The sequence below is a fragment of the Elgaria multicarinata genome, chromosome 1 (genome assembly GCF_023053635.1).
Source record: "Elgaria multicarinata webbii isolate HBS135686 ecotype San Diego chromosome 1, rElgMul1.1.pri, whole genome shotgun sequence".
NCBI classification, from domain to species: domain Eukaryota; kingdom Metazoa; phylum Chordata; class Lepidosauria; order Squamata; family Anguidae; genus Elgaria; species Elgaria multicarinata.
The window spans coordinates 94,585,200-94,612,433 of record NC_086171.1 but is presented as its reverse complement, the minus strand read 5'-3'; the positions used below and the strand labels follow the sequence as shown (position 1 = coordinate 94,612,433).

General features: G+C 42.0%; 1 protein-coding gene across 2 annotated transcripts in view; it reads left to right on the top strand.

The window, feature by feature from the left end:
- EFTUD2 (elongation factor Tu GTP binding domain containing 2) overlaps positions 1 to 27,234 on the top strand; it is a 98,513-nt gene that overhangs the window by 9,718 nt on the left and 61,561 nt on the right. For both annotated transcript variants that reach the window (XM_063132956.1, XM_063132965.1), the window contains 5 exons: positions 6,487 to 6,562; positions 16,348 to 16,413; positions 18,545 to 18,580; positions 21,330 to 21,420; positions 22,444 to 22,526. In XM_063132956.1, the coding sequence (XP_062989026.1) occupies positions 6,487 to 6,562; positions 16,348 to 16,413; positions 18,545 to 18,580; positions 21,330 to 21,420; positions 22,444 to 22,526 (352 nt within the window). The remainder of the gene's footprint in view (positions 1 to 6,486; positions 6,563 to 16,347; positions 16,414 to 18,544; positions 18,581 to 21,329; positions 21,421 to 22,443; positions 22,527 to 27,234) is intronic.

The window sequence follows — 27,234 nt, the reverse complement described above, 5'->3', positions numbered from 1 at the left end:
GTTACAATAAATATGTCATGTATCCTTGCCTACTCTACCCTCTAAAGTGCTATTATAACTCCTTCTGCTCCCTCTTATTCCCCAAACAATAAACCACAGACTCTGCACTAATCTATCCACTTAAGCAGACTGACCCTGACTCTCCTTAACTACTAACTACTAATTACCAACTGATTTTTTTTAATATAATTTTATTAAACACTAAATAAAATACATCAACATAAAATCACACACATAAACTAGTCATAATGCATAACAAATTACTTGATTATTTAAATGTTAACATATAATTTTATCCATAAACATAATCAAAAAAGAAAACAAAGTGCTCCCCCTTCCCTTCGGGATCATTCCTGATTCCAAAACCTTAAAACCTCTTCTGGAGGCGGTTTCCCACTACCTTTAGATAACACATATACCAGGAACTGTCTCCAAATCCCCTCAAATTCATTCGTTTCTGCTATAGCTCTTCTTACTTTAATATTACATGTCAATTTATCATTAATAGCAATATCCTACACTTCTTTATACCATTCTTCAATAGAATAATTTCCTTGAATCTTCCAGTTCCTTGATACAATTAATCTTGCAGCAGTCAGCAAATTTGTTATCAATTCTTTAGTTTCTTTGGTGCACTTTACATCTCCATATTTACTGTGTTATCTGTACAGCACCATGTACATTGATGGTGCTATATAAATAAATAATAATAATAAGAGATAGTAAAGCCACTCTTGGTGTCTCATCAATCTTTCTTCCTACAATACTTTTAATCTCAATAAACACCATCTTCCATAATTTTTGAACAAATTTGCATTCCCACCACATATGTAAATACGTTCCTTTTCCCCCACAACCTCTCCAACAATCTGCTGAGTACTGCTTATTTATCATATTTAATTTTACTGGAGTTAGATACCACCTCCATATGATTTTATAATAATTCTCTTTTATTCTCACTGACATATTCCTTAGCACTCTTTGTCTCCATAATCCTTCCCAACTCTGCTGCCTTATTTGTACCTTCAAATCTGTCTCCCACACCATCTTTCCCGAATCTTCCATCACTCCTTTCCCAAGCAATATTCTGTATATCTCACTCGTTAACCCTTTTATCACTGTATTTTCTCGCTTATCAATTTCTTTTTTAATAATTAACTCCTCATATTTCGTCAACTCTTTACAATCTCCATTTACTCTTACCCAATTCTTCATCCATTGTTCCAATTGCCAATAATTTAACCAAGTTAATTTCCTTAATTTTCCTCTATTAAAATTTTACTCAAACTATTTTTTAAATTCCCAGGGAAATTCCTTAACGTTATCACCGGTGTTAAGGGAGAAATACTCGAGAGTAGCTTCTTTTTATATTTTTTCCATATTTCCCAATGGAACTTTAAAAAGGGATTAGTTATTCTTTCAATCCAGTTTTTACTTCCTTCACTAAAAATATATATTTTCCAATTTCCAATCTATATCCATTCTAGTATTATCTTCCAACCATTCTAAATCTCCAACTCCTAACATTGCTTCTGCTATGTGTCTTAACCTATTGGCTACATAATATAGTTTAATGTTTGGGAGTCCCAATCCTCCTTTTTTTTGGCTTAAATTCCATTTATTTTTATTTATCCTCGTTTTCCTATCCCCATTACAAAAAGTATTTATAATACTCTGCCAACTTTTTAATTCTATTTCTGATATTTTTATTGGTAGCATTCTAAAAATAAAATTAATCTTTGCTAAAATTTTCATTTTTATTAAAGCTATCCTGCCAAACCATGATAAATTCAACTTTTTATATTTTATCAATTTATCTATAACCTCCTTTTTTAATCTATTTAAGTTCGCCTTCTCTAAATTATCTACATTTTTTGTAATTCTGATTCCCAAATATTTAATCTGTTCCTTAATTCTCATTTCCTTTTCTTCCCAATCCTTCTCTTCCTTTTTAGTGTAATTAAATAACGTCAACTCTGATTTTAACCAATTTATTCTTAATCCCATGACTTCTTCGAATTCTTTCAAATGTTGTTTGATTCTTCTTATTTTTTCAACTGGATTTTTAATCGTTATCAATGTATCATCTGCAAACATGTTCAATTTTATCTTTTCAATACTTCCTATCCTTTCGAGCTCCCCATCGTCTCTTATTTTTTTTTTATTTTATTTTATTTTATTTATGGATTTTTATGCCGCCATTCAGCCAAAAAAGGCTCTCATGGCGGCTTACAAAAGTATTTCTTGACAGTCCCTGCCCACAGGCTTACAATCTAAAAGACATGACACAAAAGGAAAGGGGATTGGGAGGGAGGAGGAGGAGGAGGAGGGGGAAAAGGAAAGCAAACTCAGGCACTACAATCTTAGTTGGAAAGTTCAGCAGTTACAGGTGACAGCAGGAGGGAGGGGGCTCTCAGCTGGAGCTGGACCCAGGCACGGTGGAGAGATGCCTGGCTGCTGCTTCCTCCCTCTCTGGAGGCCTCTGCAGTTACAGTTGGTAGCAGGAGGGAGGGGGCTCTCAGCTGGAGCTGGACCCAGGCACGGTGGAGAGATGCCTGGCTGCTGCTTCCTCCCTCTCTGGAGGCCTCTGCAGTTACAGTTGGTAGCAGGAGGGAGGGGGCTCTCAGCTGGAGCTGGACCCAGGCACGGTGGAGAGATGCCTGGCTGCTGCTTCCTCCCTCTCTGGAGGCCTCTAGTTCCATAACCAATACAAATAGGACATTCGTATTTTGTCTGTAAGTCCATCGTTTATCACCACTACAGCTGTATTTTGAGAGTATAATTGTTCTATTATACTTTTAAATTTATCTCCAAATCCCAATCTTTTTATTAACTTTAATGCTTGCCAACTCACACAATCAAAAGCCTTAAATATATCTAACGCTAATATTCCCGCCTTAATCTTTGTCTTTTTTACCTCCCCTATTATATTTAAAACTCTTCCAACTAAATTACGCATTTGTCTACCTGTTAGAAACCACATTGATCTTTTCCTACATAATTAGCTATAAATTTATTCGTTTTGCTAAAATAGTTGAAAAAACTTTTGCATCTTGATTTATTAATGAAATCAGTCTATATGAGTCAGGAACAGTAAAATCCTTATCTGGTTTGGGGATTAATATAATTAATGATTGCTCCCATGATTCTGGGATCTTCTCCCCTTCTATTATTCCGTTATACAAATTTAGTAATTTTGGTATTAATAGTTTTTTAAAAGTTTTATAATATTCCGTTCCCAAACCATCTACCCCGGGAGATTTACCCCCCTTCAAACTCTCTATAACTTCCTCAATTTCTCTTTGAGATATACTCATTTCCATTAATTCTTTATGTTCTTTTATCAGTCCCTTCTTTATATAATTTTTAATATAAACTTCCATCTTCTTCCTGAAATCCTTTTCTTTATATAATTCTTGAAAAAATTCCTGAATTTTTTTTATTTTACTTTTCATTGTACAACAATAGTTCCCTAACTTATCTTTGACTATTCCTCACGAATTCCTAGCCTTTTCCTTTTGTGTGAGCTTAGCAAGCATTTTAGAATTTTTGTTACTATTTTTGAAATACTCTCTTTTCATGTAAATTAAGTTCTTCTGAACTTCCTCTAAATTTTTGTTCTCTAACTCTTTTTTCTTCGCTTGTAATTCTATTAGTTTTTGTTTGTTTTTTGTATACCAATACTCTTTCTCCAACTTCTTAATCTTTTCCTCTAACTTTTGCTGAATTACAGCCTGTTGCCTCTTTAACTTACATGTTTCTCTGATACAAATCCCTCGCTACAGCCTTCATGGTATCCCAAACGGTTGTCATTGAGTTTCCCCCCTTTTCATTAATGTTCCAAATTTCTGACAATTCATTTTGCATTTTCTCCACGACTTTATTATATTTAAAAATCCTGGTGTTCAGCTTCCATTAAACGCTTCTTTATAATCCTTCTTAACTGTAAACTCTAAATTTACCACTGCGTGATCTGTTACCTTAATTACCCCCAAATCCATTTTACATACCTTAGTTGCAAACTCCTTTGAAACAAAAACATGATCTATTCTAGAGTAAGTATTATAAACTGGAGAATAATATGTGAACCCGGGCTCCCCCCCTCGAATTAAACGCCAACCGTCAACATAATTTTTCTCTTTTATCAACTTATTTAAAATTGTAATGTTGTTCCTCTTTTGTGCACTAGTGGGGTTAGACTTATCCAATCTATTATCCATTACCATATTAAAATCTCCAGCTAAAATAACATATCCTTCTTTAAATTCTTCTATTTCTTTAAGCAACTCTTTATAAAATTCTTTATGTCTCTCATTTGGGGCATAAACATTAACCAACCCTTCAATTTGCCCTTTAATCATAAGATATCTACCTTTCCCATCTTTTTTTACATTCTCCATATTAAATCCACTTCTTTTGGAAATCAGAATGGCCACTCCATTTTTTTTTGAAGTCCCCAATGATTTTTCATAATACACTGACCATTTCAATCAAATTTCATTTACACCATTCTTTACTTGATGGGTCTCCTGCAAAAAGATAAAGTCAGATCCTTCTTTATTTAACAATTGCTCTATTCTTCTCCTTTTCACCACTGCCCCGAGACCTTTAACATTGAGTGTTGTTATCTTTAATTTCTTATCCATATTCACTTTGTTCTTGTTCTTTTAGATCCCTTGTGCCCACCCTTAACCACATGTCAATCAATCATCAGTTTATTGTGCTAGCCAAAGGCCATGACAAATACATCCATAGAAAAGCATACAACTATAAAAGTACACAACAGTTTAAAATAACCAAGAGAGCCATACAGACAAGCTTAAATTTACTATGATTAAAGCTCTCATTTCGCTCAGCACTTTGAGTCTCCGTGGCAGTTTATAGCAATTTTATCAAGTTCTCTCTTCCTAATCTTTTTCGCTGCCAGTGCAAACAGGGCCACTTTATGAGTGACATAACTGTTGGTATCACTAAGGAGGAAGAGAACTGTTTCTGCTTGGGCATTCATGCCTCCATATGTCAGCAGTGGTTTCAGGAGTCTCTCTCTTGGGTCCCTATACAGAGGGGAAGTTAACATATAGTGTGCTATGTCTTCCACTTGTTTTTTTTTGTGGGGGGGTATGCTCTTGTCAGCTAAAGCCTGCTAAAATCTACTCACTGTGTTAGGCTACACAGGTCTCTTGGCTGCATTTTGGAACTTTGTGAAGTCCATATTTCTGCTCACTAACAAGCTCAATAGAGCTACTCATTACCCATGGCCATCCTGACTTATAATTTTACTAGGGCAATAGACTATAAGAAAAGGCTACCTTGTTTATTCATGACCCTTTCGGGCCCATGGACTTAATTTTTCCAAAGACATTGTTGAGACTGACCAAACCAAATGAGAAATATTTGAGCACAGGACTAGTTCCTGAATCACTGATTTTCCTTTTTTTAATTTTTTAAAATATATTTAAGATAGATACGTCCAGTGTTGATCTTATCTCATTTGAGCCCCGAGAAACTAGATCCCAAAATTTGCCTTCATTCCACTCTGAAATTGCCTGTTCTAGTTTCTGCCATTGAGTTTTAGTGTATTTTTCTTTCTTGTTTTTAAGCAGTTTTTTGTAATCCGACCTACATTTAATAAGGCTTCCTAAGGCTTCTTCAGGTGGTTTGTTGCGGAATTCCCTTATTTCCCTAGACAGGTTTTTCTTAGCCGCTTTACATTGGGCGTCAAACCAGCCAGTGTAGGCTGTCGGTTGGCTTTTATTTGTCGGTGCTACCAGAAAAGCCCTCAGTTCTGTAGTAATTTGTTGGAAGGCATCTAAATGATTTGCAGATTTATCCCAGAATACTTGGCATAGGTTTATCATTTGCTGACTGTGTAATTTTTCTTGGATATCACTACTCAGTTTTATGGACCATTTTAGTCTTCTCTCTCCCAGCAATTCTCCAGTAGAGTTACGGTTTCGGTCAATGCTGCTCGTTCAATTAGTGGGGATAATGATACTAGTATTGGGAGGTGGTCACTTTCAGGACAGTCCAGCACTTCGAAAGAGCCGAACAGCAGTATGGCTTTATGTCAATCTAGAGGTAATACTAATGCAACAGCCAGAGCAGCTGCTGTCCAGCTGCTCATCTTGCTAGAGGCAAGAAGCAAGTAGCAGCTATTGAAGCTTCCTCCCTGCCCTGCCGCCACCACCATTGGGCAATGATCCTGTTGAATGCACTTAGAATCCTTCAGCTCCTCAGATGTGTACCAGCTGATGCAGATCTGATCTGGCCAAATCATCCTCTGTCCTTGCTTTTGTGAGGCCTATTGTGTTTATTTTAAATGTTAAACTGGCTAAATTCACAGCTACAGAACAGAGATTCTCAAGAAATCATCAGGCTTTGTTAATTTGGTCCCTATGGCAGAGAGTCAAAATAAAAATATTTCTATATTGCTTGGCAGTGTGCATCACTAAAGGCTCCCTCTCCCCTTTGGTCTTGTTCTTTTAGCTTCCTAGCAGACTTGATGGACAACTCGGAATTGATCCGGAATGTTACACTTTGTGGGCACCTACACCATGGCAAGGTTAGCATCAATTAACACCTTAATTGGAAGGAAGCTGAGAGGCAGCCAGTCTGTGGAATAGATGTGGTGGGCTACCAGACTCACAATCAAAGGTTTTGTTGTTGACAAACTGGATTCAATGTAAAGTTTTCTCCTGTTAGAATTTAGGCCTCCTTGGAGTTCTTCCAAAGGTCTAGTCCTCACCAAGGTAGTGCTGATGTTGTCTATAGGATGGCTCCTGGAGCAACTCCCACTGGTATTGTGCACACATAAAATGCAGTATACCAGAATAGTGTCATCCATGCAACTTATTTTCTTATTGAAGCTAGGGTAGTAGATTTAGTTTAAATATTAGGAAGAACTTCCCAACTTGAAGAAGGTACATAGGAGTTGCATTTGAAGAAGCTGCACAGAGATGCTCTGGGGTCCTCAGATGATTGAATGCACCATCCAGAAACTCCATATAGAAAACTAGAATGTCAGGAAGGATAGTAAGAATCCTTTCCCTGGCATCTTGGTCTTTTTAAGTGCAGCATTCCAGCATGCTGCAGTCCAAACACCTCATCTGCTGTGCATGAAAAATAGACCTGAGGATATGCCATAGAACATATTAAAAAGAATCCTCAGCAGACAAGTTGCTATATAATGGGTTCCAAGAAGATAGGAAGTCAGAAAACATCTGGATTAAATAAGCTGCTGGGTTCCTTCTAGCCTCTATGCGTTTGTGATCCCTGATTTGAGACTGGATTTCTGGCAGGATCCTATTATTTTTATTTATTTATTTATTGCATTTCTATACTGCCCAATAGCCGAAGCTCTCTGGGTGGTTCACAAAAAATAAAAACAAAGTATAAAACAACAGTATAAAACCATAATACAAAAAGCACAACCAGGATAAAATCAGCAGCAGTGCAGAAATACAAATTTAAAACAGCAAAGTTAAAATTAATTTATAGACTGTTAAAATACTGAGAGAATAAAAAGGTCTTCACCTAGCATCTAAAAGAATATAGTGTAGGTGCCAGGCGAACCTCCTTAGGGAGCTCATTCCACAGCAGGGGTGCCACAGCAGAGAAGGCCCTCCTCCTGGTAGCCACCTGCCTCACTTCCTTTGGCTCGCGGATAAAGACCCCTGAGGATGACTTTAGGGTCTGGGCAGGTACATATGGGAGGAGGCGTTCCTTCAGATAGCTTGGCCCCACGCCATTTAGGGCTTTAAATGTTAATACCAGCACTTTGAATCAGACCTGGACTGGCAGCCAATGAAGCTGGAAGAGGACTGGCATGATGTGGTCTCATTGGCCAGTCCCTGTTAGTAAACATGCTGCCCTGTTTCGTACCAGTTGAAGTTTCTGAACCGTTTTCAAAGGCAGCCCCACATAATCCAAACGAGAGGTATTTATTTATTTGTATCCTGCCTTTTGCCCCATACTGGGCGTCAAGGCGGCCTTACACAATTTAAAACACATTCATTTTAAACCTAGGAAAAGAAATGTACAAAAATAATAAATAAAAATAATAAATATATATTATAATAATAATAGAAAATTACAATATTAAAACAAACGTTTAAAATACACGACAATTTTACAAGTCTTCAACATAGATGGAGGACCAGATTATTCTCCAAAGGCCTGCTGGAACAAACAAGTTTTTGCCTGCTTTCGAAAGCCCAAACGGAGGAGCCAGTCTAGCTTCCCTGGGTAGAGAGTTCCAAAGCACTGGAGCAGCCACCAAGAAGGCCCTCTCCCATGTTCCCACCAAGCATGCCTGTGATGAAGGTGGGACTAAAAGAAGGGCTTCTCCAGAAGATCTCAAAGCATGGGCAGGCTCATAAGGGCGAATACGGTCTTTCAGATAATCTGGACCTGAGCCATATTTTGCTGCCTGAGGAGAAAAACAAAATGGTGCCCCCTCCCATTCCATGTACAAAAAAGACAACTGTCTTCAACACTGATGAGACACTGACAATGAGGCTCTGCACCTGAATGTGGAAGGCTAATTTACAGAGTAGACTATGTGATTCATAGGTGTCTCTTCCAGCACTTTGCTGCCACCTCCAAGCATCTGCCACCTGTGGTGAGTGCTTCATTCCGCCTAACGGTAGGGCAGAATAGCACCTCCAGGAGCAAATCCTCTGGATGGGGGTGGGGTGGGGGATGGCATGGGAGAAAGTGATAAAGGCTTCCCTTGTGGTAGCTTTTTCCAAAGAAAGAGATGTTACCAATTCTACGCTCAAAAGGGGGGGAAAGAAGGAAAGAAAGGCTTTGAATGTAAGAACAAAAGAACATAAGCAGAGTCCTGCTGGATCAGACCAAGGGTCCATCTAGTCATAGAATCATAGAATAGCAGAGTTGGAAGGGGCCTACAAGGCCATCGAGTCCAACCCCCTGCTCAATGCAGGAACTCATTAAGTCCAGCACTCAATGAGTCCAGCACTCTGTTCACACAGTGGCCAACCAGCTGACAACCAGGAACCCACAAGCAGGACCTGGGTCCAACAGTACCCTCCTGCCCATGTTCCCCAGCAACTGGTGCACACAGGCTTACTGCCTCAAATACTGGAGATTAGTAATGTGTAGTTTAGCCCTTAGTATAACAACAAAGGGTCTTGTGGCACCTTAAGGATGCCACATGAGTTTTCATGGCTTAGAGCCATTCTAAGAGTGGCCCCTAGTCCACGAAAGCATCTGCCACAACCCACACTAAACTGATTGGTGTGTGCAGCAAAACCAACAAAGCCGTAAAGAATAAACACAGCTACCCTTCTGGAATTTTGCTATGACCATTACTCAGGTTATGAGAGCATGGATAACTGTAGCTAGGCTATCTCCATCCAGATAAGGGCACAGTTGGTATATCAGCCTAAGCTGATAAAAGGTGCTAGTTGCCACTGAGTTCACCTGTGCCTCAAGTGACATCTCTGGATTCAAGAGCACCCCCAAACTATGAACCTAATCCTTTAGGGGGAGTGCAACCCTGTCCAGATCACCTAGCCAGACAGGTGAACCACCTGCTAACACTACCTCCATCTTGTCTGGAGTGAGTCTCAGTTTGTTGGCCCTCATCCAGGCCATTTATTGACCCTCATCCAGTCCATTACAGTGCTTCAGAACAGCCACTGCCTCACCTGGGTTTGATAAAAAGGAGAGGTAGAGCTGAGTGTCATCCGCATATTGATGACACCTCAACCCACATCTCCAGTTAAACTCTCTCAGCGGTTTCATGTAAGCGTTAAACAGCATAGGGGATAAAATAGAGCCCTGTGGAACCCCATGCCCTAAATGCCATGACACAGAGCAATAATCCCCCAGCACCACCTTCTGGAATCAGTCATCCAAGTTGAAGTGGAACCACTGCAACACAGTGCCTCCAACTCCCAGCCCATACAACCTATCCAGAAGGATGCCATGGTCGATGGTATCAAAAGTCGCTGAGAGGTCCAAGAGAATCAACAGGGTCGCACTTCCCCTGTCCCTCTCCCGGCAAAGGTCATCCCATAGGGCGACCAAGGCGGTTTCCGTTCCAAAACCAAGCCTGAACCCCGATTGAAATGGATCTAGATAATCCATTTCATTCAAGAGTGCCTGGAGTTGTCCTGCAAGCACCTTGCCCAAGAAAGGGATATTAGCCACTGGCCTGTAATTGTGAACTGCCCAGAGAGCTTCGGCTATTGGGCGGTATAAAAATGTAATAAATAAATAAATAAATAAAATTAACATCCTCCGGGTCCAGGTTAGGCTTCTTCAGGAGTGGTCTGATTACCACCCCCCCCCCTTTAAAGAGGTTGGCACCACTCCCTCTCTCAAAGTGGCATTTACACCTTCTGGACCCTGCCGGTGATCCCATCATTTGGTGTAATGAGCCATGAGGGTCAAGGGTCAAGCACACAGGTGGTTGATCGAACTTGGCCAAGCACCTTGTCCACATTCTCTGGCCTCAGTAATTGAAACTCATCCAATAAAACTGGGCCAGACGGCACTCTGAACACCTCTACTAGTGGAGCTGTGTTAAGCGTGGTGTCCGGTTCATGACGAATCTGAGCGACTTTATCTTCAAAGTGCCATGCAAATTTGTTGCAGGGTGCTACCAAGGGTTCCACCGTCTCTTGGCCTGGCCCAGAGTGTAACAGGCCACGAACCACCTGGAAAAGCTCTGCTGGACAACACAGAGAAGTTGCAATGCTGGTGGAAAAGAACTGTCTCTTTGCCACCCTCACTGCCACATAGTAGGCTCAATAGTGAGCTCTAACACGTGCTCGATCAGACTCAGCACGAGTTTTCCTTCACCTGCGATCTAGCTGTCTCCCCTCTTGCTTCAATCCCTTCAGCCAGGTGTGGCTCGCCACTCATTCTCAAACAATGGTAATCTTCATAATTCATGTCTTGCTAAACCCTTGATTAATCTCTACGTGGGGCTGACCTTGAAGACTATTTGGAAATTACAACTGGTCCAGAATTATCATCTCTTTGAACTGGGAATTGGAGGCACTGCTACGGTTGTTCTGCTCCTACTTGTGGAAACAGTTTCGGAAAATAGCATAGGGTGACTGGTTTGGTTCCCTGGCAATTATGCTGTGCGGTGCTGCAGGGTATCATTTTATCCCCAGTGCTATTTAATCTGTATGAAGCTGCTGGGTGCAATCATTAAGAGATTTGTGGGGAAAGGTGTCATTAGTATGCGATGACACACAGCTCTATTGCTCTGTGACATCTTAATTGGAAGAGGCTGTCCATGTTCTGAATTAGGTGCCTAGTTGCAGTGATGGGTTGGATGATATATAAAAGGAAGTACTTCTTCATAGAATCATAGAATAGCAGAGTTGGAAGGGGCCTACAAGGCCATCGAGTCCAACCCCCTGCTCAATGCAGGAATCCACCCTAAAGCATCCCTGACAGATGGTTGTCCAGCTGCCTCTTGAATGCCTCTAGTGTGGGAGAGCCCACAACCTCCCTAGGTAACTGATTCCACCGTCGCACTGCTCTAACAGTTAGGAAGTTTTTCCTGATGTCCAGCCGGAATCTGGCTTCCTTTAACTTGAGCCCGTTATTCCGTGTCCTGCACTCTGGGAGGATCGAGAAGAGATCCTGGCCCTCCTCTGTGTGACAAGCTTTAAAGTATTTGAAGAGTGCTATCATGTCTCCCCTCAATCTTCTCTTCTCCAGGCTAAACATGCCCAGTTTTTTCAGTCTCTCTTCATAGGGCTTTGTTTCCAGACCCCTGATCATCCTGGTTGCCCTCTTCTGAACACGCTCCAGCTCGTCTGCGTCCTTCTTGAATTGTGGAGCCCAGAACTGGACACAATACTCTAGATGAGGCCTAACCAGGGCCGAATAGAGAGGAACCAGTACCTCACGTGATTTGGAAGCTATACTTCTATTAATGCAGCCCAAAATAGCATTTGCCTTTCTTGCAGCCATATCGCACTGTTGGCTCATATTCAGCTTGCGATCTACAACAATTCCAAGATCTTTCTCGTTTGTAGTATTGCTGAGCCAAGTGTCCCCCATCTTGTAACTGTGCATTTGGTTTCTATTCCCCAAATGTAGAACTTGGCATTTATCCCTATTAAATTTCATTCTGTTGTTTTCAGCCCAGCACTCCAGCCTATCAAGATCACTTTGAAGTTTGTTTCTGTCTTCCAGGCTATTAGCTATCCCACCCAATTTTGTGTCATCTGCAGATTTGATCAGCGTTCCCTGCACCTCCTCGTCCAAATCATTAATAAAAATGTTGAAGAGCACTGGGCCCAGGACTGAGCCCTGCGGTACCCCACTCGTTGCCTCTCCCCAGTTTGAGAAGGTTCCATTGATAAGTACTCTTTGAGTCCGATTCTGTAGCCAGCTGTGGATCCACCTAATAGTTGTTCCATCTAGCCCACTTTTAGCTAGTTTGTTAATCAGAATGTCATGTGGTACTTTGTCAAAAGCTTTGCTGAAGTCAAGATATATGACATCCACAGCATTCCCACAGTCCACAAGGGATGTTATCCTATCAAAAAATGAGATCAAATTAGTCTGACAGGATTTGTTCCTGACAAATCCTTGTTGGCTTCTAGTAATCACTGCATTGATTTCAAGGTGTTTACAGATTGACTTCTTTATAATCTGCTCCAGAATTTTCCCAGGGATGGATGTCATAGACCCGCTTTTGGGAGAAGACTGAGGCAAAGTAGGAATTGAGCATTTCTGCCTTTTCTTTGTCGTCTGTTATCAATTTGTCATCCTCATTAAGCAATTGAACCACCATTTCTTTCCTCTGTCTTTTACTACTCACGTATCTGAAGAAAGCCTTTTTATTGCTTTTAGCATCCCTCGCTAATCTCAGCTCATTCACAGCTTTAGCCTTCCTGACACCATTTCGGCACTTCTGCGCCACCTGTCTGTACTCTTCTTTTGTAGCCTGGCCTTCCTTCCACTTCCTATATGTATCCCTTTTTGTTTTCAGGTCATCTCTAAGCTTTTTGTGGAGCCACATTGGTTTCCTCTGTTGTCTTCTATCTTTTCTCCTTGTTGGAATTGTTTGTAACTGTGCCTTTAAAATTTCCTGTTTTAAATACTCCCACCCATCCTGCACTCCTTTTCTCATTAGGCTCCCTTGCCACGGGACCTTACTTATTATAGTTCTGAGTTTATTAAAATCCGCTTTCCTAAAATCCGGAGTACGTGTATGGCTATGCTCGACTTTTGTCTCCTTCATAATCAAGAATTCAAGTATGACGTGGTCACTTTCCCCCAGAGTTCCCGTAACTGCCACTTTATCCACTAAGTCATCCCTATTGGTCAATAAGTCAAGGACTGCCGACCCTCTAGTTCCTTCCACCACTTTCTGTAGGAGAAAGTTATCACCCATACATGTCAGGAATTTCTTGGAAGGGCCGCTTTTGGCAGTAATGGTCTCCCAACAGATATCAGGGTAATTGAAGTCCCCCATCACTACTACATCACACTTCCTTGAAACACTGGCAATTTGTTTCTCAAAAGTTTCGTCCTCGTCTTCTCCTTGATTGGGTGGTCGGTAGTAGACTCCGTTTATCATATTCTTTTTATTCCTAGCCCCATTTATTTTAATCCAGACGCTTTCGACGGGGCTCCCAGTCTCATCCGCCTGTATTTCTGTGCAGGGATAGGTATTTTTAACATATAGTGCAACTCCACCTCCCTTTCTATTTCTTCTGTTCTTTTTGAACAAGTTATATCCTTCAATTGCTATATTCCCGTCATGGGAGTCATCCCACCAAGTTTCAGTTATACCTATCAAGTCGTATTTGCCTTCATGTAATAAGTGTTCAAGTTCATTCTGTTTGTTTCCCATGCTCTGGGCATTAGTATATAGACATCGAAGACCTTGTGTTTTATAGTCTGGCTTTGTTCCTACATAGTTGCAGACACTATTTTGGGACACTGTTGGAGCTGTTCTCTGTACTGTGGTGCATTGGCCTTCATCCATTGTTGCCTCAAAATTTACGTCTCCCACCCCCGTAAGATTCAGTTTAAAGCCCTCCTGATGAAGTTCTTCATGCTGTGGCCGAACTCATTCTTTCCAGCCCTTGTGAGGTGCAACCCATCCCTTGCCAGCAGTCCATGTTCCAAGTAGCGTAGCCCGTGGTCCCAGAATCCAAAATTCTCATGACGGCACCACCTTCGAAGCCAGTCATTCATCCGGAGTATTTTTCTTTCCCTTTCTAATCCTCTTCCAAGAACCGGGAGGATGGATAAGCAAACTACCTGGGCCCCAAAGTTCTTCAGTTTCCTTCCCAGAGCTTCAAAGTCTGAAATGATTTCTTCGTAGCTCTGCTTGGCGACATCATTTGTTCCTACATGGATGAGAAGAAAGGGGTATGTGTCCGTGGGCTTTATGAGCTTCGGTAACCCTTCAGTCACATCTCTAATCTGTGCTCCAGGGAGACAGCACACCTGGCGAGTCCATGGATCTTCACGACATACTTGTGTTTCAATCCCACGCAGCAGGGAGTCTCCCACAACGACTACTCTTCTCTTCTTCTTGGTTGACAGCACATAGTTAAACTATGAAATTCGCTACTACAAGATGTAGTGATGGCCACCAATTTGGATGGTTTTAAAAGGGGGTTAGATAAATTTCTAGAAGAAAAGACTATAAATGGCGGGCAGCTATGTGCTACTTCCAGTAGCAGAGGCAGTAAGTTTATGTACACTAGTTGCTGGAGAACATGAGCAGGAGGGAGCTGTTGCACTCATTTTCTTCTTGTGGTTCCTCATCAACAGCTTGTTGACCACTATGTAAACAGTATGCTGGACTAGATGAACCCTTGGTCTGATCCATCGTGGCTCTACTTATGTCCTGATTGATAGCCTCACATTTAGATTACTGCAATCTACTTTATGTAGGACTATCCTTGTGTTTGATTTGGAAGCTGCAGCTGGTGCAGAATGCAACAGCCCGGAAGCTGAGTGGGGCAGCTGGCCATGCCAATATCACACCAGTGTCACTATTAGCTACAGAGTTAAGTAGAGGGTTTTGCTGTCGACATAGAAAGTTCTGAACAGCTTGGGATCTGTGTGATCATTAAGATCATTGGAGGAGGCCTTGTTGGCTGTAACATGACGTGGAGATTGCCATCTTGCAGTAATCCGTATGTGGGCCTTCTCTGTAATGGCACTCTCATTATGGATTGCCCACCCCACTGGTATTCAGGAGGGGCCAACTTTAGTTGCTTTAGGCATTAATTAAAGACCCATCTCTTTACTTTGAGTGAGTATGCTGCTCAATTTGTTTGTTAATTATGGTTTTGTGAATATTGGCTTTAATATTTTTAACAACGTTTTATAAAAACGTTTTAGCAATTAATGTCTCTATTAGATGACATGCTAAACCATGGTGGTTAAGCATTTTGAGCTAAATATTATGCCTTAGTGTGTCATATGAACTGTGACTTAGCGTGTTATGTGAACCATTCCTAACCATGGTAACTACATAACCACAGTTTAAACATTCTTACTAACCATTTGCTACAAAAGGGTTAGTGGCCTAACCATGGTTAGTGTTTTGTCTGAACAGCCTATTATGTATTTTAATTAAATGTTCATATATATCACAATGTATTTATGTATTTTAATCTCCTTGTAAATCACTTAGAGATACTTTTTTAGATAAAGAAAGCCATATATTTCATCCTATGCATGTTTAGATAGAAAAAGTCCTATCACTCTTAGAGCAGCTGACTTGCACCCTAAAAAAACTTTATTTTTGTATTATATTTCTGTGCCACCCAATAGCTGAAGTTCTCTGGGTTGATCTCAAAAATTATAATTATAAAATAGTGTTGTCGCCATTGATGTTGATTGGTCTTTACCAGCCTAGATGTTGTGAATAGCACAAAATTCCACATTGTATTCAGGCTGAGAAGAGCCAGAGATACAACATCCTTGCCTCTTGGCCTGGGCCCATTTAGCTTGTTCAGGGGTACAGAGACTTAAAATAGAGGTGAATTACATTTCAGAGAAGCTCTTGAAGGGTGCATTCTAGGAGTGGATTGGGCTGAAGGCAAAAGCGCTGAGGCAAAAATACCAATATATTTTACCATAAAGCTCTTACTGCTAGTAACTAAGCCTTAGGACAGGCATTTCAGCCTTTTAAAATGAGTAAAAAACAAAACAAAAACCAGGAAACCACCAAACGATTGGTGGTTGTGAGGAAAGGGGGCAGGGCCTTCTGGGAAACCCTGCAGGACCGAATGGTGCCACTGTGCTTGAGATTCTGCAGCCTTATGCTCGTTGATGTGTGTCATGGCAGTTGTTCCCTTTTGCTTTTCTGTTGCCTTTCAGACCTGCTTTGTGGACTGCCTGATTGAACAGACTCATCCTGAGATCAGGAAACGGTACGACCAGGATGTAAGTTACTTTAGGGAGGAGGGTTTATGGTATTGTGGTCCAAATGTAGTTACAGATGGGTTGTCATGCAGCTAAAGAAATCTTACCAGTGCCTGGGCACGGTAATGGACTGGATGAGGGGTAACAAACTGAGACTCAATCCGGACAAGATGGAGGTACTGTTAGCGGGTGGTTCATCTGTCCGGCAAGGTGATGTTTGCCCTGACCTGGATGGGGTTGCACTCTCCCTAAAGGATTGGGTCCACAGTCTGGGGGTGCTGTTGGATCCAGAACTGTCACTTGAGGCACAGGTGAACTCCGTGGCAAAGAGCACCTTTTATCACCTTAGGCTGATATACCAACTGCGCCCTTATCTGGATGGAGATAGCCTAGCTACAGTTATCCATGCTCTGATAACCTCTTGTTTGGATTACTGCAATGTGTTATACGTGAGGCTGCCTTTGAAAACGGTCCGGAAACTTCAACTGGTACAAAACGGGGCAGCACAGTTACTAACAGGGACTGGCCAATGAGACCACATCACACCAGTCCTTTTCCAACTTTATTGGCTGCCAGTCCAGGTCCGGGCCCGATTCAAAGTGCTGGTATTAACATTTAAAGCCCTAAACGGATTGGGGCCAGGCTATCTGAAGGAATGCCTCCTCCCATATGTACCTGCCCGGACCCTAAGGTCATCCTCAGGGGTCCTTCTCCACGAGCCCCTGCCAAAGGAAGTGAGGCAGGTGGCTACCAGGAGGAGGGCCTTCTCTGCTGTGGCACCCCGGCTGTGGAATGAGCTCCCTAAGGAGGTTCGCTTGGCACCTACATTATATGCTTTTAGACGCCAGGTGAAGACCTTTTTATTCTCCCAGTATTTTAACAAGTCTATAAATTAATTTTAACTCGGTGTTTTAAATTTGTAATTTTGCATTGCTGCTGTTTTTATCTGGTTGAGCTTTTATATTGTTTTTTATATTATGGTTTTATACTGTTGTTTTATATTTTGAATGGTTTTAATTTTTGTGAACCGCCCAGAGAGCTCCGGCTGTTGGGTGGTATAGAAATGTAATAAATAAAAATAAATAAATAAATTAGTTGATCACGTAGTTGATCACTTTTCAATTGTAGCATGATCATGCTAGTCTATATTTTAGTTTTAATGCCACCTACCCCAGTTGGTTTTTCCCCTCCCTCCCCTGTCTGTTACTGTGATTTTAGATTGTAATCCATATGGCAGATTGTCTTGTTTTGTTTTATTCTGAACAGCGCCATGAATATTGATGGCACTTCATAAATAAATAATAATAATAATCACTCCTGGTGTTTGATTAATGGTTGTGCACCTGTGTTGTAGCAGAAAGAGGCATTCCATCTCTATGAGAGAAAAGGGGAAATACCTCTTGTGAGATGTTGCTTATCTACAATTTCGTTAAGAACTTGTACTAAAAATATTTTAAAATAAATTTGCTGCCCTATTACATGGGGGGAACTTGTTAGTTAAATTTAAAGTTTTTAAATTGATTATCATTGTAGCCTAATATGTTTATATACATAAAAATGTGTGTTTATACATAAAAATTGTGTTTATACATGGGGTGTGAAAGTTACAAAGGAGAACAAGAAAGAGGCAATTTCCTGCTCATAGTTTCATCAGATCAGCAGGAAATTGCCTCTATCTTGTTAAATAGATAGTTCAAGGTTTAATTCTCTCACCAAGGTGGTAGACCTGTACCACTTCAGACTGCAGGTAGGTAACTTAAATGTGACTTAAATGCTCCTCTTTACTGAGAGAAAGCCTTCACATATAAAATTAATTTGCCATGGAGAATGCTAGGCTAAAACGCTTTCCCCTGACATGCTTATTTTCAATGTGGGAGGATTTTTTGTTTGTATAGAGGAGCATTTAGTCATGTGAGCCTACCGTTGTAGTATGAAGTAGTACAGCTGAGACACAGGTTTACCAAATCAGGAAGAACTGGGCCCATAACTCTCCCATGACCCCTCATGTGACCTGTTCATGTACAGACATCCCTCTTCCCATTTTTTTTCTGCAGATCTCCACTAGGCTCACCCAATAGTTTTGTAAAAATAAATGAAAATATTCCACCTGTGGTGATCTAACCTCTGAGTGATTTGATGTTATTTCTTTCAGCTTTGCTATACAGATATTCTGTTCACTGAACAAGAGGTAAGCATTTCTACCTTGCTGAATCTACACACTCATTTAAATCCGTTTGAAAGTTGATCTTCAGAATTCTGTTTCCACAGTAGCCAGCCTGATGCAGCCCCTCCTACTTTCCCCCATGTTCCTCCCCACTATCCCTATTTCCAAGTCCTACCAAATGCACATTGCTTTGGTGCTCATGGGCACTTCTCCCAGCACTTCTCCTCACCTCTTCCCCCTTTTCCAAGCTGCACAAAATGCCTATTGCTTTGGCACCTGTGGGCTGTCCTGCAGCCAAAACATGTCTATGCCAGGAACTGTGTCAAACATGGTACTCCTGCTGCCACCTGTACCAACATAGCTACACCTGGTGGTGTTTTTTGTCTGATACCAGAATTGTTTTGGCAGAATAGTTTCGAAAGTATTCATAACACTGTGGAGGGTTGATGCATGGATGTTAAATCGATGGCCGTGGACCTCATTCTGCATGTGCCCCCTCCTATCCCCCAGTGTTCCCATAGCTATCTTCAGGTCCCTAGTCTATACTCACCTGCTGCTGCTGAGGATCCTTTCTGGCAGATGATCCTGGAAGCTTCTCAGTACCCCTGCAGCCAGATCCCAGCAGTCAGGATACCATGCAAAGCCAGACCGAGGGATCACAGTCCCTTTTCTCAGAAGACCATCCAGCAGCCCAACTGCTTTCCAGAACGTCTTTCAAGGACACCCTCTGCCAAGGGCTGTCTGCCCCAACCTATCTTCCCAGAGATTTTGCCAGGCCCCTCCCAACCATAGCCGGTCCAGAAGGTTCCTTGGCCAGCGGCACACCAGGCGGGTAGGCCTCGGAGCAGCCATCCAGGAGGCAGTATGGACAGCTTTCTGCTCTGAGATGTGCGAAGAGCTTGAAGGTAGCCCTGAGATGGGCCCTATTGTCTTTGTATTGGAGCGGCTAGTGGCAAAGCGCCAGCTAAGAAAGGAAGAGGAGCAGCAGAGTTCAGGACACACATTTCTGGACCTAGAGCAGTGCATCTTGTAGTTCAGTACACACTCTGAGAAACTAGCCCCAGATCTGGGTGACCAAATGGAGCACATTGTCCTCAGGGAGGTGTTTCAGGTGACACTACTTGAGCTGTCACCTTCCCACAATGAGGTACACCACAACTTAGAATCATAGAATAGTAGAGTTGAAAGTGACCTATAAGGCCATCAAGTCCAACCCCCTGCTCAATGCAGGAATCCAACTTAAAGCATCCCAGACAAATGGCTGTACAGCTGCGTCTTGAATGCCTCTAGTGTGGGAGAGCCCACTACCTCCCTAGGTAATTGGTTCCATTGTCATACTGCTCTAACAGTCAGGAAATTTTTCCTGATGTCCAGCCGGAATCTGGCTTCCTTTAACTTGAGCCCATTATTCCGTGTCCTGCACTCTGGGATGATTGAGAAGAGATCCTGTTCCTCCTCTGTGACAACGTTCCAAGTATTTGAAGAGTGCTGTCATGTCTTCCCCCAGTCTTCTCTTCTCAAGGCTAAACATGCCCAGTTCTTTCAGTCTCTCCTCATAGGGATTTGTTTCCAGACCCCTGATCACCCTCGTTCCCCTCCTCTGAACCCCCTCCATCTTGTCTGCATCCTTCTTGAAGTGTGGTTACCAGAACTGGACACAGTACTCAAGATGAGGCCTAACCAGTGCTGAATAGACTTCACTTCCCATGAGCCTCTGGGGTAGGACTCCCATTGGGCAAGTTGGGTACCGCAGTGAAAGGCATGTTGGGAATTGTAGTTTTTTTTCTATGGAGACAAGGAAAATGATGGCGAAAGCTTTAAGGCAGCCCTGGCCATGTGTTGAGGGAAAGAGGGTTGTTGTGAGTCTGAGAGAGAGAAAAAGAAATGAATTTAATTTGTTTGAAGGTTAACTCACTGGCCTAGCACCAGCCTACGACTTTAAGGTGATTACCTCGCAGACATATCTTAGGGGGCCCAAGCAACGCTAGGAATGTTAGCTAGTCAGAAGTAAAATACTCTGTTCTCTGCCTTCTAGCTCTTGGCAGTTGTTTATTAATTGCATTCCATCACCTTTTCCCCTAACCGCATAGAGTAACATGTTAGCCTTTTAAACAATTTTGTGAGCAAGTACAAGCTGAGAGGGATTTGTGCAGGGCTATGTGGGATTTGACTTTTCTGCGTTTTTCACATACATGCCTATCTGCACTCCAGTGGCTCAGCAGAAGGGGGTGGGATTTCCTAAATCTCTTGACTTTCTCCATTCTCTGTTTTTTAAACAAATTGCCAATTTTAAATAAAATAAATTACTACTGCTGGCTTAGCTTTAAGGAAGGCAGCGAAGAAAATTAAGAGAAGGGCACTTAATGAAGTCAACAAGAGGAAGGAATCCTGTAGCACAGCATTGCAGGGAAGTCAAGCATGTATGTACCATGTGTACTGAATCTCTAGTAAGGCTGGCTCCTTGAGTAACCGCAGGGAAAATCTTGAGCACTTAAGTCTTTGACCATTATTTATTTATTTATTACATTTATATACCACCCAATAGACAACCCTGTCTGGATAATTCACAAACTCAGGTCTATCTATGGACCTGAGTTTCTCATGATGTCAATTTTTTGCCAGGTAACAGATTTCCAGAGTAATGCATCAGTGTTATTGTCTCAGAATGCGTGTATCTTTCAGTTACCCTACTCTGAACATTCTTGGCCTCCTGCATCATATTCTCCATTTTCAGGCCAAACGATGATTTCAATCCTCATTATTTCCTTTTTAGAGGGGAGTTGGGATCAAGAGCACACCGGTGACCATTGTTCTTCCAGACACTAAGGGCAAATCATTTCTCTTCAATATCATGGACACACCTGGTGAGTTGAACTGGCTTAAGAGACTTATACCATGAGATAATCCAGTGAGAAGCTTGGGCTGAGGGATTTTTTAAATAAATTAATTTAAGAGAACCTTCTAAAACAGTAATATAAAATCCACTTATACTGTGAGTGGCATGCAACAGTCTGAGCCCATGCTTTTTTCAAGGGCAATTGACCACCTGTGATGGTGAACTCCTTGACTCTCTCATTTACTAAATCAAATTTTGAAAATGTCTTGCAATACCACTAATCAGCATAGGGAGAACATCCTTCTGGTTATCTCTGACGATGCTCAAGTGACTTTACCTTAGTCTTACACAGTGCAGCAGACCTCTTGTGTACTGAAGGAGCATCCCTTCAAGCCAACTCTTTGACACCCTGTCTAGCCCCATTCTGTGCCAAACGATCTCCCACCCAAAACAGGCGCCCCCCCCCACTTCCCCCCTCTTCCTGATCTATTCTGGCAGGCCTATCCAGTGAAATTTTAGAATGTTTTAAGGATGTTTTAAAGATGTTTTAATCATGTGTGGTATGTTTTTAATCACTTTTTAATGTGTATTTTATATCATGTTTTTATACTGTTTGTTTTCTACTTTGAATGGTTTTAGTTTTTGTGAACCGCCCAGGGAGCTTTGGTTATTGGGCGGTATAAAAATGCAATAAATAATAATAAATAATAATAATAATATTGCCCTGGATTCAGTCTGGAAATGTTTGCTTTAATAAACCCAAGAACAAATTTTAGAAACAGTTTGAGCTAGTGCAGAACACCCCCCAAAAAGCAAGTAATTATGTATCACTCATGAATACCAGGAATTCCATGTATGTAAGCTTGAGATCTAGCACCTCTTTTAGAAAACTTGGCTCCTCCACATTTTTTGAACCTCTGAGAGCTGTTTCAGTTTGAACACTTAAGCTCCTTATTTAGGGAAGTGATGATTTATGAATACAGCTAACTACTGCAGTAAATGCATGCCACCATATTGAAATTCTTTGTGCTATTATTTTAACTCCTTAAAGGTCACGTAAATTTCTCTGATGAGGTCACAGCAGGTCTTCGCATTTCTGATGGCGTGGTGCTCTTCATTGATGCCGCCGAGGGAGTGAGTATATGTGCTGAGGCCGAGATTTGTTAGCAAACAGGAGGATGTTAGCAAACAGGAGGATTAACTTGAAAAAGGGCTTATCTTTAATTAGAAATTTTAACCAGGACCCCTGGGATTCATCAAGAATTGTCAGTTTTTAAATCTAAAATGTTTTAAACATAAATGATGAGAACTCAAAATTAGCTTGTTTAAAATAGAAGAAGGAGAAATTGTTCATAGTATCCACTGAGAACAGGAGAAGCACTAAGTTTAAATGAGAGGAAAATTGAGGATTAAAGTTCAGAAGTAATTTGTGCAGTACCAGAATACATTAGCCTGTGGAAATTTTATAGAATCTCAGAGATTTCAAGGAAAGACTCACCAGACATCTGTCAGAAAGGGCCTTTAGACATAGAATATTGTGTTGAAACTGCATAGAATCATAGATCATAGAATCATAGAATAGCAGAGTTGGAAGGGGCCTACAAGGCCATCGAGTCCAACCCCCTGCTCAATGCAGGAATCCACCCTAAAGCATCCCTGACAGATGGTTGTCCAGCTGCCTCTTGAATGCCTCTAGTGTGGGAGAGCCCACAACCTCCCTAGGTGACTGATTCCACCGTCGCACTGCTCTAACAGTCAGGAAGTTTTTCCTGATGTCCAGCCAGAATCTGGCTTCCTTTAACTTGAGCCCGTTATTCCGTGTCCTGCACTCTGGGAGGATCGAGAAGAGATCCTGACCCTCCTCTGTGTGACAACCTTTTAAGTATTTGAAGACTGCTATCATGTCTCCCCTCAATCTTCTCTTCCCCAGGCTAAACATGCCCAGTTCTTTCAGTCACTCTTCATAGGGCTTTGTTTCTAGACACCTGATCATCCTGGTTGCCCTCCTCGGAACATGCTCCAGCTTGTCTGCATCCTTCTTGAATTGTGGAGCCCAGAACTGGACACAATACTCTAGATGAGGCCTAACCAGGGCCGAATAGAGAGGAACCAGTAGCTCACGTGATTTGGAAGCTATACTTCTATTAATGCAGCCCAAAATAGCATTGGCCTTTCTTGCAGCCATATCGCACTGTTGGCTCATATTCAGCTTGCGATCTACAACAATTCCAAGATCTTTCTCGTTTGTAGTATTGCTGAGCCAAGTGTCCCCCATCTTGTAACTGTGCATTTGGTTTCTATTCCCTAAATGTCGAACTTGGCATTTATCCCTATTAAATTTCATTCTGTTGTTTTCAGCCCAGCACTCTAGCCTATCAAGATCACTTTGAGGTTTGTTTCTGTCTTCCAGGGTATTAGCTATCCCAATCAATTTTGTGTCATCTGCAAATTTGATCAGCGTTCCCTGCACCTCCTTGTCCAAATCATTTATAAAAATGTTGAAGAGCACTGGGCCCAGGACTGAGCCCTGCGGCACCCCACTCGTTGCCTCTCCCCAGTTTGAGAAGGTTCCATTGATAAGTACTCTTTGAGTCCAATTCTGTAGCCAACTGTGAATCCACCTAATAGTTGTTCCATCTAGCCCACTTTTAGCTAGTTTGTTAATCAGAATGTCATGTGGTACTTTGTCAAAAGCTTTGCTGAAGTCAAGATATATGACGTTCACAGCATTCCCACAGTCCACAAGGGAGGTTATCCTATCAAAAAATGAGATCAAATTAGTCTGACAGGATTTGTTCCTGACAAATCCATGTTGGCTTCTAGTGATCACCGCATTGATTTCAAGGTGTTTACAGATTGACTTCTTTATAATCTGCTCCAAAATTTTCCCAGGGATGGATGTCAGACTGACTGGTCTGTAATTCCCAGGTTCCTCCTTTTTGCCCTTTTTGAAGATAGAGACAACGTTAGCCCTCCTCCAGTCGTCCGGCACCTCACCCATCTTCCATGATTTTGCAAAGATAATAGACAAAGGTTCTGAGAGTTCTTCCGCTAGCTCCTTCATTACTCTAGGATGCAGTTCATCGGGCCCTGGAGATTTAAACTCATTCAAGGAAATTAGGTGTTCTTTGACCATTTGTTTATCAATCTCAAACTGCAATCCTGCCCCCTCAACTTCTGCTTCACTTTTTCCAGGGGGGTCATAGACCCGCTTTTGGGAGAAGACCGAGGCAAAGTAGGAATTGAGCACTTCAGCCTTTTCTTTGTCGTCTGTTATCAATTTGCCATCCTCATTAAGCAGGTTAACCACCATTTCTTTCCTCTGTCTTTTACTACTCACGTATCTGAAGAAAGCCTTTTTATTGCTTTTAGCATCCCTCGCTAATCTAAGCCAGAAGTAGTAATTTATTTTATTTAAAATTGGCAATTTGTTTAAAAAACAGAGAATGGAGAAAGTCAAGAGATTTAGGAAATCCCACCCCCTTCTGCTGAGCCACTGGAGTGCAGATAGGCATGTATGTGAAAAACGCAGAAAAGTCAAATCCCACATAGCCCTGCACAAATCCCTCTCAGCTTGTACTTGCTCACAAAATTGTTTAAAAGGCGAACATGTTACTCTATGCGGTTAGGGGAAAAGGTGATGGAATGCAATTAATAAACAACTGCCAAGAGCTAGAAGGCAGAGAACAGAGTATTTTACTTCTGACTAGCTAACATTCCTAGCGTTGCTTGGGCCCGCTAAGATATGTCTGCGAGGTAATCACCTTAAAGTCGTAGGCTGGTGCTAGGCCAGTGAGTTAACCTTCAAACAAATTAAATTCATTTCTTTTTCTCTCTCTCTGACTCACAACAACCCTCTTTCCCTCAACACATGGCCAGGGCTGCCTTGAAGCTTTCGCCATCATTTTCCTTGTCTCCATAGTTTCAGTTATACCTATCAAGTCGTATTTGCCTTCATGTAATAAGAGTTCAAGTTCATTCTGTTTGTTTCCCATGCTCTGGGCATTAGTATATAGACATCGAAGGCTATGTGTTTTATAGTCTGGCTTTGTTCCTACATTGTTGCGGACACTATTTTGGGGCACTATTGGAGCTGTTCTCTGTACTGTGGTGCATTGGCCTTCATCCATTGTTGCCTCGAAGTTTATGTCTCCCGCCCCCTTAAGATTCAGTTTAAAGCCCTCCTGATCAAGTTCTTCATGCTGTGGCCGAACACATTCTTTCCAGCCCTTGTGAGGTGCAACCCATCCCTTGCCAGCAGTCCATGTTCCAAGTAGCGTAGCCCGTGGTCCCAGAATCCAAAACTCTCACGTCGGCACCACCTTCGTAGCCAGATCTCTGTCTTCTTTGTTTAAAAGAGGGACATATTGTGGAGGCTTGTACTCATTGTCAGGCCTTTTCAAAACAGACGAGGAGACATCGATCAGATGGCTGAAAAGCCATTCTTTGGTGACGGACTTTAGAATCTATGGATAACAGAGGGGGTGCGATGTCATCTTCGCCTTTGTGCCTCAGCCTGCTGTTAATGCCCCGGTTATTGCCCAGACTTCGAATTTACCTCCTACCCAAGGGGAGGAACAGTTGGAGGAGCCTTTAATGCCAGGGAGATCACTTACTGTTGTGCTTGCAAAAAAGTTGGCAAAAAGGCTAAGGTGGCAAAACCTCCATCAAACTCTCTGAGTGAATCAATAAAGAAAATGTTCTCAAAGAAACCCACTGAAAGTGCCGTAGGCACAGCCACAAACTGTTACAGAGGCCTATGGACTTGATGCATTGTCCCTGAGCGGTTTGCCCACACCAGGCAATTGTCCCTCAATGTCGGTGTGCAGGAGGAGATTTTTTTCGGTACCGTACCAACACCTCAGGATTGAGGGGTTTTGACACAATCTGTCATACCGCCACTGCCTCCTTTACTGATGATACCAATTAGAAGTTTGTCTCAGAGATAATTGACATCTATCAGACCCCATCCATTCCTGTGGAGAAGGGACAGATGTGGTTGTCATGATCGTTGTGGGGTTTTATGAAACAGCCGGTTGCCGAAAGCATTATCTGCTAAGTGTTTTATTACACTGGTCAATTATTTGGCCATAAATCTCTGGCCAGGAATGCAAACACAAGCCTGGATGCTGCAAAGATCAAGTCCCAGTCTTTTATTTATTTATTTATTTATTTATTTAGAATATTTATATACCACTCCCCATTGAAAAATTTCGGTACAAGGTAAAATGAAAATAAAAACAGAATAAAACAGTTAAAACAAAATTTAAAAAGAAGCAAAAATCAGAAATCCAAGGCTGCATGTTAAAGAAAGGCTTCTTGGAATAAAGATGTTTTCGGGAGGCGCCGAAAGGAGTACAAAGTCGGAGTCTGCTTGACCTCCAGAGGCAGGGAATTCCACAGGAGGGGTGCCACCACGCTGAAGGCTCTCCCCCTGGTGGATTCCAATCGGAGGATGGATCTAGGTGGAACCACCAGGAGCAGGCCCTCAGATGACCTCAGTGACTGGGCAGGTTGGTAAGGGAGAAGGCACTCTCTCAGGTATCCTGGTCCCAAGTTGTTTAGGGCTTTGTACACTAGTACAAGAACCTTAAACCTGGCCCGGTAGCAAATAGGCAGCCAGTGCAGTTCCCTCAGCAGAGGAGTTACATGCTGGAAAGGGGCAGCTCCAGACAACAGCCGAGCTGCAGCATTCTGCACTAGCTCTAGCTTCCGGAGCAGCTTCAAGGGCAGCCCCACATAGAGCGCGTTGCAGTAATCCAATCTTGAGGTTACCAATGCCTGTACCACCGTGGTCAAGCTATCCCTGTCCAGAAGAGGCCGTAGTTGGCGAACCAACCGA